The sequence below is a fragment of the Centrocercus urophasianus genome, unplaced genomic scaffold (assembly GCF_019232065.1).
Source record: "Centrocercus urophasianus isolate 14NV4802_14NV808 unplaced genomic scaffold, USGS_Curo_1.0 seq_23, whole genome shotgun sequence".
In the NCBI taxonomy this organism is placed as follows: Eukaryota; Metazoa; Chordata; class Aves; order Galliformes; family Phasianidae; genus Centrocercus; species Centrocercus urophasianus.
In genome coordinates, this window is record NW_024884789.1 from 154,459 (window position 1) to 168,532 (window position 14,074).

General features: G+C 49.4%; 1 protein-coding gene and 1 long non-coding RNA gene across 3 annotated transcripts; both read left to right on the plus strand.

Annotated features, from left to right (window-relative positions):
* The first annotated feature begins 83 nt into the window (after window positions 1-83).
* LOC122163079 lies at window positions 84-4,036 on the plus strand. Its single transcript, XR_006169782.1, has 2 exons — window positions 84-2,326; window positions 2,403-4,036. It is a non-coding gene; the product is annotated as an uncharacterized LOC122163079 (long non-coding RNA).
* Window positions 4,037-5,217: 1,181 nt separating this feature from the next.
* On the plus strand, window positions 5,218-13,897 carry EIF3J (eukaryotic translation initiation factor 3 subunit J). Of its 2 annotated transcripts, none has more exons than XM_042823924.1 (8): window positions 5,218-5,257; window positions 5,337-5,440; window positions 8,900-8,957; window positions 9,198-9,289; window positions 9,952-10,066; window positions 10,937-11,095; window positions 12,037-12,110; window positions 12,850-13,897. In XM_042823924.1, exons 1-8 carry the CDS (start codon window positions 5,233-5,235, stop codon window positions 12,979-12,981), a joined length of 759 nt encoding a protein of 252 aa, XP_042679858.1. In that variant the 5' UTR covers window positions 5,218-5,232; the 3' UTR covers window positions 12,982-13,897. The 2 variants fall into 2 exon arrangements, with proteins under 2 accessions (XP_042679858.1, XP_042679859.1); XM_042823925.1 differs by having other exon boundaries at window positions 12,853-13,897.
* Window positions 13,898-14,074: the final 177 nt, after the last annotated feature.

Genomic DNA, 14,074 nt, shown 5'->3' on the forward strand with positions numbered 1-14,074 from the left:
GGGCTGCAGGCTCAGAGGGCTGCAGGCTCAGAGGGCTGCAGGCTCAGCGTTCCGGACGCGCTGCTGGGCTGCGCCGCCTCTGCTGCGCCGCTCCTCGCTGCGGTCCGTTGGAGCGGCGCCCGGCAGGATGTGAGCGCGGTGCTGTGCCGTCAGCCTGCCGTCGCGGTGGTCGCTATGCTATGTGGAAATAGTCTTTCAGCCGTGGTTCTCTAATGCAGCTGCTGCAAGAGGTCGATATTTTTATAATGGCGTGTAATCTCCTGTTGAGGAGCTTTTTATGGAAGGTATAATTTGTAAAAGTTAGGGTGTTTGCCTCTCGACTGCATTGACATGCCACAGGCTCAGACTGTTTTTGTGTAAAAGATGTCACAGAACGGCACTTTTTCTAAAGAGAAGTTTGATATTTTGTATGCTTGTTAAGAAAGTACAGTATTGGAAATTAAAGGTGGACAACTGATAATTGAGAAGTATGTCAATTAATTTTTTATGTATATTACCTGTTTACTTGTACAATTTTATTGTACAAATTACATGCAGCTTCATTTTCAAATGAGTCCTTAAAGTAAGGAAAATCTTTTTAGGAAAACATTTAATTTTTGTATTTTTGATTTTAAAAGGCATGAGTTATGTCAACTTTTTCCAGTGTATTAATGAAGATTTTAACTTTTCATCAGGTTGAGTGTTTTCTTACTATATTATCTGTTGTGTATGTAGCTAGCACATTGTGTCACTGAACTGTTTAAAGAGATTAGCATGTAGAGCAAGCCTGTTTTGTGGAAAATCCTTATTCATTAAAAAAAAATCATCATGGCAGATTTTCTGCAAAAAAGTGGAAACATTTGCAATTCAGAATACTGATTTTTTTTTTTTTTTTGTATTTAAAGAAAAGTATTTTGCTTGCAGGAAAGAAATACTACAGATTCATTTTAATGAGAATCTTTTAAATGTATTTATCTTTAGGGCATCTGGGCATCTTTACACTGTTTGTCTTATGTCTTTATTGAAATAAAATGTACATAACATTACCTTTATATATGCTTTTGCGCAGCCGTGTGAGCCTGTAACCATCCGCGCTCCTCCTGTTTTTATGTTGATGAGATGGTTCTGGAAATATTTACAGAGTTTGAAAATGGTCGGCTTGTATTTGAATTGCTACATGGTTTGCCAACTATTTTTTAGCTGCTCGTTAAGATGTAAATCTAAAGCTGAGATTTTAATTGGTTTTAACGGCGAATCCCTGTTGAACGTGGAATTCTTCCAGATTTCTTGGAGTAATTTACACCGTAGGACTGCTTTACACATCGCCAGGCTTCCAGAAGGAACCCGTCTTTGCTCAGTAGCTCATAGCTGTTCTCTGACTGTCAGCAGGGACGACCGTCTGTCCGACGCCGTCCTGACACGCGCGTCCCGTCTCCAAAACATTCTAAAAGTGCTTTCTTTAGTTAAGGAAACCAAAGCATACATTGCACTTTACAGCTGTATCTGTGTTGTGATTATCAGATCAGTGAGGGAAATGGAAATGTAAATTGGAGGATTTAGTTCTACACAGATGCACAATGAAAGTTACAGAGGCTGCTTAGTAAACAGATTAAATATTAATACTTTAATGTGCTGCAAGTCTGATATTTATCATTCTGAACTTTCTTTGCAGAATGAGTCTGCCTTCCTCAAAATGCGAGTTCCTAACAATGTCAAAGACTTCTGGCATAACAACAAGTCTTTGCACGAAGCAAAGTTCTGTTCCTTCGGCTTTGATTTCCATCAGCCTCCAGGCTGAGGCCTCGCTGTTTGACTTCAGTCTGGATCAAATTGTGCAGACCAAAATTGGCGCTGTCTCAGCTACGGCTGTTACTTGAGGTTGAATGTAGAACTGTGCTGCTTGAGCAGTTCATCGTGTAGCTGTATCATTTATTCCCGTTTTATGTATGTTTAGGAAGCACACCATCGTATTTCCAAAGTTCTTAATGGTTTCATTTTTGTCTGCGGTTTCATTTGTGGTCTTCGACTTGATTCTGGCAATGTTTGCTAATTGAATGTCTTTGTATGTATTCTGTTCTAGGGTTGAGTGTTTTTCCTTTGGACAGCAAAACAACAGTATTTCGTACTTCCATTATTGGCTGCTTTTCTACCTTTGGTTCATTTCACCTTGCATCTCTATGGAAAAAGATTTTTTTTCATTATTATTCAAATGTATCTGAAAACATGAATGTTTCGAGACCTGATCACACATCTTCCATAGGAAGAGTTGTATCAGCTGAATGCGTGCTGTGAGGAGGCACTTCTTTAAGCAGACCACTAAGATGTGTTACTAAAAGTAACCAGATGTGTAAGTGCAGAACTGTTTGCTCTCACTCACTGTTGGAAGCAGGCATCCTTCTCATTGCAACCTTCTCCCCTCCCAGACTCTTCCAGAGACCTTTTTAGGCGTGAGGTGGATTGGCACAACTGGCAAAGCATGGAGCCCAGCGAGGAGAAGGGCTGGGAGTGAGTGCAGATCTCATCAGCCTGCCTCCCAGTAGCAGCGCGGTGATGTGGGCCCGTGGTCTGCAGCAGCCTGTAATGGTAGAGCTTGGGTGGATGGTCAGGAAAGCTGTCCAGACACACGAGTGTTACTATCCAAGTAAATACCCATGTCTCTTGATTTTTTTTTTTCCTTCTGGTTCTGACTTCCTTATAGCGTTGCATTGCAAACCATTACCTTTATTCTCTGTGTAAATCAGCCGCAGCCTGTTGGTGCAGACATTAAGGTAGATGATGGCATTTGTTACTGAACAGATGTGACTGAAACCGAGGAAAGCTCCGTCCGTGGTGGGGTGCCTACACCAGTGAATTGTGGCTGCTGAACTCGGTGTGTCCTCGCTGTCACTCCTTTCATCTGACTGGGGGACTGGATTAGCACTGAGCACACCTAAATTTGGGGAATTAGGAAAGTTATCTGTGCCTTCTTTGTCTCCTCTCCATCCCGTGCTCCCTTCCGTTTGAAGGACTTGGAGAGCACACCTTTACAAAGCTAGAATTCCAGTGTGAAATTAATATTTACATGGCTGAAATTAATCTAGTATGTGTAGGTAAATGGAACGGATTTCAGGAAGTCAAGGCCAAAAAGTAAACATTTGCAACATAATTGAAAGAAAAGACCAAGCACCTACTGGTGTGATATCAGCACAGCTGTTGGGTTTGTTTCAAGTGCAACGAGAAACTAATTGCTATTTCATTAAAATAACGTCTTCCGCTGTAAGTAGAATTTCAAGTTAAGTATTGGTTCTTTTTATGGGGAAACGACTTCTGTGGATTTGTGCAGCAGAGCAGGCAGGTGGTTCAGCCAACCCCATTGAGCTGCTTTAATCTCGTTATCAAAGCCTGATACAATAAAATGAAAAGATGAGAGGTGGCGCCTCGGCAGCAGCGCGGTGCTGATGGCCGCTTCTCCCTCCTCTGCCTGGGGATGGCGCTTCTGTCCCCAGGGCTGCGCTGGGCCTGAGCAGGAGCTGCTCGTTGCGGTCGGCGTGCTGTGCTGCCCGAGGCCGGTTAGGGCTGCTGCAGGGAAGATGGTTTTTGTGCGAATGTCATCGCCACGTTGAAGTCGTTCAGCTGCAGAACAATGTTGTGTACTTCAGAGACATTAAAGGACTGTTCTCAAAGATCTGATTAGGCCAAAACTGTGTCATTGCAGATTTGCATCTTGGATTTCTGATGCTTAAATAAAATGGTTAACAAGTTGATAAATGGCTGATGAGAAGTAGCGTAGATGCATTGTTTTCTTAGCTAGTAGTCATAATTTTGTAAAAAACAAACAAAAAAGATATATATAAATTAAAAAAAAAAAGACAGCAACTTCTTTGTTTGGAAGCAAGCAAGGAAGGCTTGTTAAGGATTGACTTGTATAGGTTCTGTTAAGCACATCACTATTTTGGTTGTCTTGACTGTGTAATGTAATATTGTTTTGCTTTATTTTTTTTATACTTGCAAAAATGTCATTGTACTGATAGGCTGAATCTTGTAAAATACAATTGGAAGAGAACCAATGTTCTACAAATTTGTGTTTTTTCTGCTATCATTTCTAGTATATAGAATCATAAAGATTTATATTAAATATTTATACTGTAGCTGTTTTATTTTTAGCTACTATCAGTCCTGCGCTGAAAATTCAGTTCTCTGTTGAGCAAGACGTTTCTCGTGTCAGTTTTCAGCCTTAAAACTGCAGGAAAGTAAGTGTTGGCTGCGCTTTTGAAAAGCTGAGGCTGCTGGAGAACAAAACGTGCGGCGTGTGGGCCGGAATCGATCGGAGCTGTTAACAGCGGGCGCGGAGCTGCTACGCTCCCCCCGCACAGAGCAGCCCGGGGTCGCGGCTGGCCTTCGTTTGGAATCCGCGGTGTCCGTGGGGAGGAGGCTGGAGCGGAGCGGTGGCTTCGGGCCAGGCTGTGGCTCTGGCTGACGGGCACCACGAGGCTCCAGCTTCGTGCCAATGCTCGGCACAGGTTTCAACTTCTGGGTCTCTCAGTCCTCATCTCGGATGTGTCGCTGTGTGGGAAGTCGTTCCGTGCTGGGACAGCAGCGCTGCGCTGGCGGCAAGGCTGCAGTGCGCTCCGACACAGCTGGGCGCGCACCCACAGCGTCCCGGGCCGGAAGGCGACCGATGCGATGTGCTCCGACGGCAGGAGATGCAGCGGCGCAGGAACGACCCGCACCACACGTCGGTGATTCGCAGACACCTCGGCAGCTTTTCTTCCGCATTTTTCCCAAGATTATTCCCGTTCTTTTCACATCTACTCAAGGACCAAGCCGCAGAGCCCAGGTTTCTGACAGGCTTCACCTCACGGGCCGCCGCCTCAGGCCGGGGCAGGCGCGCCCCGGGGCCGCGTTCTACGGGCTCGTGCTGCCGCGATGGCGACTCTTATCTTTCTGCCATATGCGGAGCGGGCCAGCGATCCGCCACGAGCCGTTCTACGGCTCCCCGCGCCGCTCGCACGACGGCACGGAGACCCACCCCGCCGGGAGGGAGCGCGGAGGCGGAGCGGCAGCTCATCCCTCCCAAGATGGCGGCGCGCCCGTTCCCTCAGCCCTCCCAAGATGGCGGGAAAAGGCCGCGCGCGACCCGAAGGGGCGGGGCGCGCTCCCACGGTGCTCCGCGCGGCGCGCGCCGGGCCCGCCGTCTGCGGCCGCCTCACAGCGCAGCGCAGCGCCCGCCTCACAGCGCAGTGCCCGCGCCGGCGGCCGCGCTCCCGCGGGAAGATGGCGGCGGAGGCGGATTCCTGGGGTAGGTGGCGGCCTTCGGGCCGCGCGGGCCTCGGCCTTCGGGCCGCGCGCTCCTCACCCGCTCTGCTTTCCCCCCGCAGACGCCGACACCTTCGAGGCGGCGGAGCCGGTGGCGAAGCGCTTGGTGCCGGCGGGGGTGGCCGGCGACCGCTGGGCCGGCGAGGACGAGGAGGACGACGTGAAGGTGCGCGGGGACGGGGCTCCTCGGCTCGGGTTGGGCCGCCGTCGCTTCGATCCCGCCCGGCCGGCTCCGGGGCGTCCCCGACGGGTTCGCCGCAAAGCTTCGGAGCCGAGCCAGGCTGAAATCGGGCCTCGGCGCGGGCCGGTAGCGATAGGCCTCGGAGAGCGGCGTCGGGCCAGAAGCGGGCAGAGACGGGACGGGCATGGGGAGGAGCCGGCGCCGGGCCGGAGCGGCGGCTGGGCGGCCGGGCCGGGCGATGCTCTGTCACAGCTCTGCGCGGCCCTTCCGCCGCTCCGCCATCTGCGAGCCTTCGGAAGCGGCGCTGCGGCACGTGGGCATCGCACCGGGACTCCGCTGTGCTGTGCTGTGCTCGGAGTGACCTGGTCACCACTTTGTGGGCGCGGGTGTGAAGCCCTGCAAAGCAAACTGAGACAGGGGAGGTTTAGGTTGGATGCTGGGAGGAAGTTTTTCATCCAGAGGGTGGTGAGGCACAGGAACAGGCTGCCCAAGGAGGCTGTGGATGCCCCATCCCTGCAGGCATTCAGGGCCAGGCTGGATGTGGCTCTGGGCAGCCCAGTCTGCTGGTTGGTGACCTGCACACAGCAGGGGGTTGGAACTGGATGAGCACTGTGGTCCTTTTCAACCCTGGCCATTCTGTGATCCCATGAATGTGTGCTGGGTGAGGGCTCACTGCTCTGCTTGGTTAGGTTGTGCCTGTGTTAGGAGAATCTTGGGAAGCACCAATGCGATTGCTCTTGGAGCTTAGGGTGGTACTCTTTCTGTAAGTAGTATGAACAACTGTTCTCTTTATATAGATAAATATTTCTGTAAATTAGGAGCTGTCTGTTCTGCTTCTGAAACGCAGTAACACCCACACCCTGTGGTTATCACTGCTGTGGCAGTACAGCAGGCAAGGTGAGCAGAGGTATCTCTGTATGCAGGGGCTGCAGTCATCTGTAAGCAGAATGTTACAGCGTGACTGTGTGCACGTATGTAACACTGTATGCAGCCTTCGTATTTGTGTGTGTCTATACGTGTATGTACACGTGTTATACAGAGAGTATTTGTGAAGTTTGCTTTTCTGCCTTCCTTTGGAAGTGAGAAACCTTTTTGGTATTGCGCAGCTTGTCCAGGAGAACTGGTCTGTGAAGTGTCACTCATAGAGACACCTCTGCTCTCTGTGGCTGCTGGAATAAAAGAACAAAGCTTTCCACGTGTGCCAGGAATTGGCTTCTTCCCTCTTTCTCAGAGGTTACGCTTTCAGTACTGGAGCTGTATCTGGAGAGGAGGACCTGTCCAGCAAATGGAAGTGTTTCATTTCGATTTGTTCTTTTTGTTTAAATGCTAACCGTTTCAGAGCTGAGTCTGGGAGATTGTTACTTAAGCTCTGGATACCTTGTTTGCCAGGGTCAGCCTTGAAGCATGGATATGAGAAAAAGTGGCCTAAAATGTGAGCACAGAGTGTTTCCCGTGTTCACGTTTTTCCTACCTTTTGTACATATTCAGATCCTGTAGTTTATTTTGCACTTGTTTTGATAATGATCTTACAGTAACTCCTAAGTTCTGGAAACACTGACTTCCCCGGGTTTAAAATTATCATCTTCATTGATAACACAGCTGCTCTGGGCTGTTACCCCAGCACAGCTTTCCCAGGAGGCAGGCCTGGTGCCAAAGGGGTTTCCTCTACTTATCCCTGGGCAGTTCTTGGTTCAGCAAAGCCAAAGTGGGAGGCTGTGGCCTGGCAAAGTGCTTGTGGAGGAGCTCAGCTGAGCGCTGCCATTCCCTGCTCCTGCCCTCTGGTCTGGGCAGGGCGCTGCATTGCCCTGTGCTCAGGGTGGCTGTGGAACAGGGAGAGCCGCTCTGGTCAGCAGTTACTCAGTGCAGCGGAAGGTGATTCCAGCCTTGTTGTAGTGAAGTACGTGTGCAGGAGAGCTGTGGGATACTTGCAGGTTTTCAGCTCCTCGTGTCCTGCTGTGTTACTGGGCGCAGTGCCGCAGAGCTGTGGTTCTGCCCTGGGTCTCTTTTCCTCGAAGCGCTTGGGCTGGGGCTGCTCCCACTCCAGTTACAGCTGCAGAAGCATCTCCTGCACGCTCCTGCTGCACTGCTGACAGGTGCCAGGGAGCAGGAGCTGCTGCTGCAGGGCAGGCTGTGCCCAGGAGAGGGCTGCAGGTGTGGAGCGCTTCCTTCAGCCGTGCTGCCCTCCTTCCTTGTGGGCTTTGTGCCACACGGTGCTTGATTGAAACCTCTCTCTGTGCGGGCTGGGGCCGGGGCCATGGCAGAGAGCACAGAGGTGGTGAAAATGGCTGCTTAAGAAATGGGTGTAACAGACTTAATTAGATAGGAGCTAGATGAGTGCTGCTGCAAATTCAAGTCACCCTCTTGGAATGTGGAAGGGAAGCCTGCTCTCCCACAGGTGCCAATTAGCCCAACGCACTGCGCTGTGACGCCGCGTTCCTCCTCTGGGTGAATGGCTGGGATGTTGCTCACGTTCTGCTCTGAGGTGCAACTCGGAATTCAGGGCTTACGGTTGCAGAGCTCACCCATAATGTGCCCACAGTCTGTGTGACTTCTGTGTATAGCAGGCCTTGCCAAAGCAAGCTCTTAAGCTTGCGGGTTCCATTGATACAGGTAACTGAAATTAGATTCCTGTGTGAGTGATTTCTTGGCTTTACCTTGTGGTGCATAGGTTGTGTGCTGCCAGGCGTGCGCCTTCAGGTCGATTTTAGAGCGCTGATCTCCATACAGAGGGCATCAGTAGAATCTGGAAGGGTACCAGGGGAAGAACATGTGTTCCCATAAATCATACCCAGCTAACTGTTGGGAAGGGACTGCAGAGCTGCTGCTGGCAAACCTGCAGGTGACATAAACGGGTCAGTTCTGTTGGAAGGCCTGCTTCCTCCACGTTCATCTGCTCCATGCTGCGCGTTGAGGTGCAAGCATGCATTGGTTCACGGGGCACAAGGGGTGGGTGCTCAGAGAAGGGCCTGAGCGTGGGAGGTGCTGAGAATGGCCACAGCTGGGATGGTTGGAAAGGCTCAGAAATGTGGTTGCTGTTGGAGAGCAGCAGCTCGTGTGTGGGAAGGGACTTGCAATGGCCCCTTGCCTGGCAGGGAAGTGACAGCTGCTGGCTGAGGGCAGGTTGTGGTCCTGGGGCTGGCATTGGGTTGGCCACTTTCCCAGCTGTACCGACAGAAACTTTCCCATTCTTTGATTAAAGCTGCCTTTTTCTCAGTGATAACTGGTCCTGAAACACTGTGCTCAGCTCCCAGATCATTGTCCTTATTTCACAGCTCCAACTGTGAAATACTCCCCGCTTCCTAACTCAGCTACATAATTTTAATGGATTTGAGAGCATCTAAAAGGCTGTATGTAAGCTGCTGTCCTTTGTGTTTGCCTAACAAGTAGAAATAATATGTAAAAGCGTCTTATGAGCATTTATCTCAATGAAAACTTACTTTGTAGGATAACTGGGATGACGAGGAGGAAGAGGAGGAAGTAAAGGAGACGGAGGTGAAACAAGGTGAGACTCAGGAGTTCACACTGCTGTGTGCAGCATTGCTACAGACATTGCTTTTGTCTGTGTCTGCGGAGTCTAAAACACGTTCCAAACAGGATTAGTTTTGGTTTTGACAGAGCAAGTCTTTTAAACCCCCTGCTCAGGTGCTGCCATCTGAGCTCTGCCTCTTTCTCTTTGTGTTTTCCTGGTTATTCAAAAAAACACCAGGAGACCTCAAGTGCCGTATTGTTGAATGTCTTACAGAGCCCAAAGTTTCAGAAAAAAAGAAAATAGCAGAAAAGATAAAAGAAAAAGAAAAGCAGCAAAAGAAAAAGCAAGAGGAGCTTAAAAAAAGGGTAATTCCTTTTTCTTTGTGGGTTGGTTGTGGGTTACTTTGGGGGGCTGAGCGGCAGCTGTGGAGATCGTGGCTGATGGGCTGAAGCAAACGCCAGCCCTGCGCTTCACACGTGGAGCTGCCAGTGTTAAGGACTGTGGGGAGAGGGGGGGACACCTGGGTTAGGCCTTCCTGGGGGGTAATTATCCCTGGGTAGTGAGCTTTGAACGGCAGCCTGTGCTCCCAGGGCAGTGCAGAAATGCAAAAGGCAGCCTTTCTGTAAGCCTGTATCTTAAATGGTCCCTGGAGGTGTTTGAGGGGTTGGATGGGGCCCTGGGCAGCCTGGGCTGGTATGAAGTGTGGAGGTTGGTGGGCCTGACTGCGGTGGGGGTGGGAGCTTCGTGATCCTTGAGGTCCCTTCCTGCCCAAACCATTCTATGATTCCGTGCATGCCACAAGAATGGATGTGTTATTTCTGTAATGCGATTAAATTGCAGAGAAGTTAAGCAGTTGGCGTTGTTACGACTCATTGGGATGGTTGTTGGGTTTGTACATGCTTGGAGGACTTCAGACAGAAGTGAGCTACTCAAATGGTGCTGGAAAAAACACGGTTTCTTGTGACACCTCCCCTCAATGCTCCCTGTATTTATGTGGGTGCTCTTTTTTGTTTTGTTTTAAATGCAGTTAGAGGCTCCAGAGGAACATAAAGAACTTACACCAGAAGAACAGTTAGCAGACAAACTACGACTAAAGAAATTGCAAGAGGAGTCAGACCTTGAGTTAGCAAAAGAAACGTTTGGTAAGCTGCTGTGCCATGGTGAAGCTTTCAGGGGTGTGCAGCCATCCTGCAGGCAACTGGTGGGGATGTGGCTGTGAGAGCACACGCAGGTTGTGCTGCTGAGGGTCAGCATGGCTTTAAATCTGTGCTACTGGAAACTACTCTGGTACTAAGGAGCAATTGCAGAACTGTCTGTGCAGTATAAGGGGTTACTCCTTAACATTTTGGTCAGAGGGAATAGGAGGAAGATGGCCGGCTGAATTTCCCCATGTATTGGTGTTTCTGGTGAATGGATGAATGTGTGAGAGAAGTGCTGCCTTCTGCCGTTCTGCAGAGCCTTATGGCTTCAGCCTGCCGGCTTTGGGCCCCGTGGCACAGTGCAGTGTGTGTGTGCTTCGTGTCAGGCAGTCTGTGGTGGCTGCTTCCCTGTGGGGTGACTTTGCTCCCTTGGGTAGACATAAGTGGATGCAGGGCGGCTCGTTCTCTTCTGCCCTTATGCTGTGACACAAGGGCGAAGATGCCAAAGTGTGGCAGTGTGAAGCCTGCTGCTTTGCTCAGTGAAAGCTGCTGTGTGCCTTCAGGAAGAGGATGGTGCCTGAAGGGGGAAGGGCTCTGCTTAACACAGTTGTAAAGAACCAGCAGAATTTTGCACTGAGGAGCTCGGGTTTTGAATTCCCTGTTAAAGGAAGGGGGGCTCTGTGTTGCCAGCACTGCCCTGTGCCCTGCAGGTTGCTAACTCGGCCATTGCTTTGTTTGCAGAAGATGGGAGGGAGCTGTGCTTTGGCAGTGCTTGATGAGAAGGGGAGAACTGAATGCGTTTCTTTTCTTTGGTGCCATCTTTCAGAGACCACAGCCAGTGTGTTCTTCTAACACGTGTGCCTTCCCTCGCAGGTGTAAATAACACTTGTGGAATAGATGCCATGAATCCCTCTTCAAAAGATGACTTTACGGAATTTGGCAAACTACTAAAAGAGAAAATCACACAGTATGAAAAGTCCTTACATTACGCCAGCTTTTTGGAAGCATTAGTTCGAGACGTTTGTATTTCATGTAAGTAAAGTGAAGGGCTTCCTAGAATCCACTGCCAGGATTGTAGCAGGGTGACCTTGAGGGTGAGCTGTGGACTTAAAACCGAAACCAAGATTAATGGTGCTGAGCAGAGTGTCACTGAGTGTGAGGCTCTGTCCCAACCAGTGTGCTTGTGCAGCAGGTGCTTGTGCAACTGTTGGTCTTCCTGTGGTCACCTCAGAACAGTCACCAGAACGGCAGGTTTTCATGCTCTCACCCATCTCTCTTGAAGCAGTTTCTGGATCATAAATGTTTCTCTGAGCCAGTAACGGCAGCAGCTCTGCTGGGAGGACTGTTACAAAAGTGAGGTCTCGTAATTCCGAGACTACAGATTAATTGTTCTGGAATTCAGCATGTGACCATACAGAGATAAAGTACCTCACAGCCCTGTTTTTGCCCTGCTCTGGTTGGTGGAAGCAGTTGGTGGATCGGTTGTTTGAGCCCTTTTGCTGTGCTTCGCTCGCGCTGCCTTTCAGCCCCGTGGTGGCTGGATGCTGCATAAGGCTGTGCACACAGGGCTGCCAGCAGTGCTGTACGATCCCAGGGCTGAAGTGAGGGACCCGCAGCCTCTTGGGCAGCTTAATACTGTACTGCTCTTTTTTGGGTGTCTAGAAGAGTTGATATTTTACTGTGCTGCCTTCTTATTTTGCTCCTATTGTTCAAGCATCTCCCTGTTAAGACTGTACACCAGCTCTTAATTTGCACCTTCCCTTCTGCACCGTTCCAGCAGTGTTACAAAGGCCTGTGAACAGCACGTGCTGATCACAAGGACTGGAATAATTACCCAGTCTGTTCTGCTGTTTTAAATTGATCAAGTGCCAGCGTTTCCTTAGTGCTAATGCTTACCTCTGCATGAGAGAATTGTGGTGATGGGGTATGTGAGCACAGTACTGATGAGGAATCTCTTTTTTTCTCTTCTGTAGTGGAAATTGATGACTTGAAAAAGATCACAAATTCCTTGACGGTACTATGCAGTGAAAAACAGAAACAGGAGAAGGTAAGACTTGCTCCCACAGCTGGCTGCAGCAGAAGCAGCACCTGCTGAAGGTGCTCATTGCCTGCACGGCACAACAGGTCCAGCACTGACCTGAACTGCTGATTGTGCTGTGTGTGACAGTTGGGGACGTTACATTTTGGATGCTGATCTAAAACAAAATGCCTTTACATGTGTGAGATAATCAGGAGTTCATCGAATTCAGATCAGTGGCCAAAGCCTTGGCTCATAGACATGGAGCTGAGCTGTGTGCTCACCTGGTGCTGTCCTGGCAATGGAGAGGCCTAAGCCAGCACCCTGACACCACAGGGCACCAGCTCAGCAAGGCAGAGTTTTATCCAGCTGTGTTCATTTAAATTTATCTAGGCCTTTTCCTTGCTCTATCTATCTATCTGTATTCTGCCACAACAGTGATAAAAACCACATAAGTTCCTTAATTTCATTGTTGGTTTTACAAGAGGGAGCTCTAGCCACAGCTGTGCTACTTGCCTAGAGGTTCAGTGACACAGGATGAAGGAGGAGCTGGGGATGTCTGCGATGCAGGGAGCTGTGGGACGCTGGGCAGTGCAGCAGCTGTACTGGGAGGAGATTGCTTTGGGTGCTCAGGTAGAAATGACTGGCAGTGCAGCATGCACTGGGGAGCAGTGATGCAGGTATTTGTTCCTCTGAGGCTCTACTGAAGTCAGAAGGAAGACAAATTGCTGTGGATGTGTAAATTAATACACCCTCCTTCCTATTTAAGCAGAGTAAAGCCAAAAAGAAGAAAAAAGGTGTCGTGCCTGGAGGTGGTTTAAAGGCTACTATGAAAGATGACCTGGCTGATTATGGAGGATACGATGGAGAATACGTACAAGAGTTTGAAGACTTCATGTGACATTTATCTCCCCTTCTGCTGTCTTTCTGTTGCCCATAACCCCTTAAACATGTAGCACAACTTTCTTTCTTTAAATTCTGCCAAATGCTATTATCAAAGCTGCGGTGTCTCTGTGCTGGTGGCTCAGCGCGGCAGGCGGTGCTCAAGTGCTGCCATTCCTGCTCTGTGCTCGAGGCGTTGGAAGGAAGCAGCTCAGAAGCTCCGTAAATTACAGGGAAAAAAAAGGAACAACCAAAAACCACCAAACCGAAACTGCCGAATTCTGATAACAATAATTGTTGCTGTTTGATTTTATAGTAACCAAATTGGAAATGAATTTCAAAGAGGCAAAGTGTTACCAGCGGCACAGTTCTGCGATATGGCCTTAACTGTACCTCCCTGAATGAGTTGTTGGATGAACAAAAGCAGTTTGCAGAGGGCATGATGGGTGTGCACTTAGTTCTACAATTGCTTTGTCTTACGTTAGAGCTTGAGGTTTTCAGTGTATTGTGAAGGGGAACTGCTAACTTCAGACCTGGAGGCGTCGCTGAGATGCGCTGCTCCACAGCCTGACAGCAGCACAGCAGTGCTGGGTGAGAGCAGGGACAGAGCTCCTGATTGGGAAAAACAAAACAAAAACTTGTGAGTATGAAGTTGAGTTTCCGTTCATCTGAATTTCTACTAATGCAGCTGTATGGGTTGGGTATCTTTAACAGTTCATCACCTGGTTTCAGTGTAAAAAATCAAACACGACTTTGGTCTCCTGGGCTGCGGTCGCTCTTTCATGACTCGGCTGTTTTCTTTCATTTAAAAACAACTTGCTTGGCAAACTGCAGCAGTTACTACAGTGGGGCAAATTGTTACGTTAACAATTATGACATCTGCAATGTTTTATAAAGCAACTAATTTAATAAAAATCACTATTGTGAGGACTTCACTATAGCAGGCTTTGGCCCAGTTCTTTAAGCATACTGCTGCCTTCCTGCTGAGCCTGGACTGTCCCACTGCCACCCTCACCCACGTCGGCAGCCCGGAGCTGAACACGCTGGCTCCCAGCTCCAGGTGAGGCCTTGTCCCCACGGCTGCCCTGCACGAGTGTGGGAAGGAATTCACA

Bases quoted from the DNA above. Each gene is read 5' to 3' on its own strand.
- EIF3J (XM_042823924.1), top strand. From the start codon at position 5,233: ATGGCGGCGGAGGCGGATTCCTGGG. The intron at 9,290-9,951 runs GTAATTCCTTTT...TTTTAAATGCAG, and splicing joins AAGAGGAGCTTAAAAAAAGG to TTAGAGGCTCCAGAGGAACA. The intron at 12,111-12,849 runs GTAAGACTTGCT...TTCCTATTTAAG, and splicing joins AAAAACAGAAACAGGAGAAG to CAGAGTAAAGCCAAAAAGAA.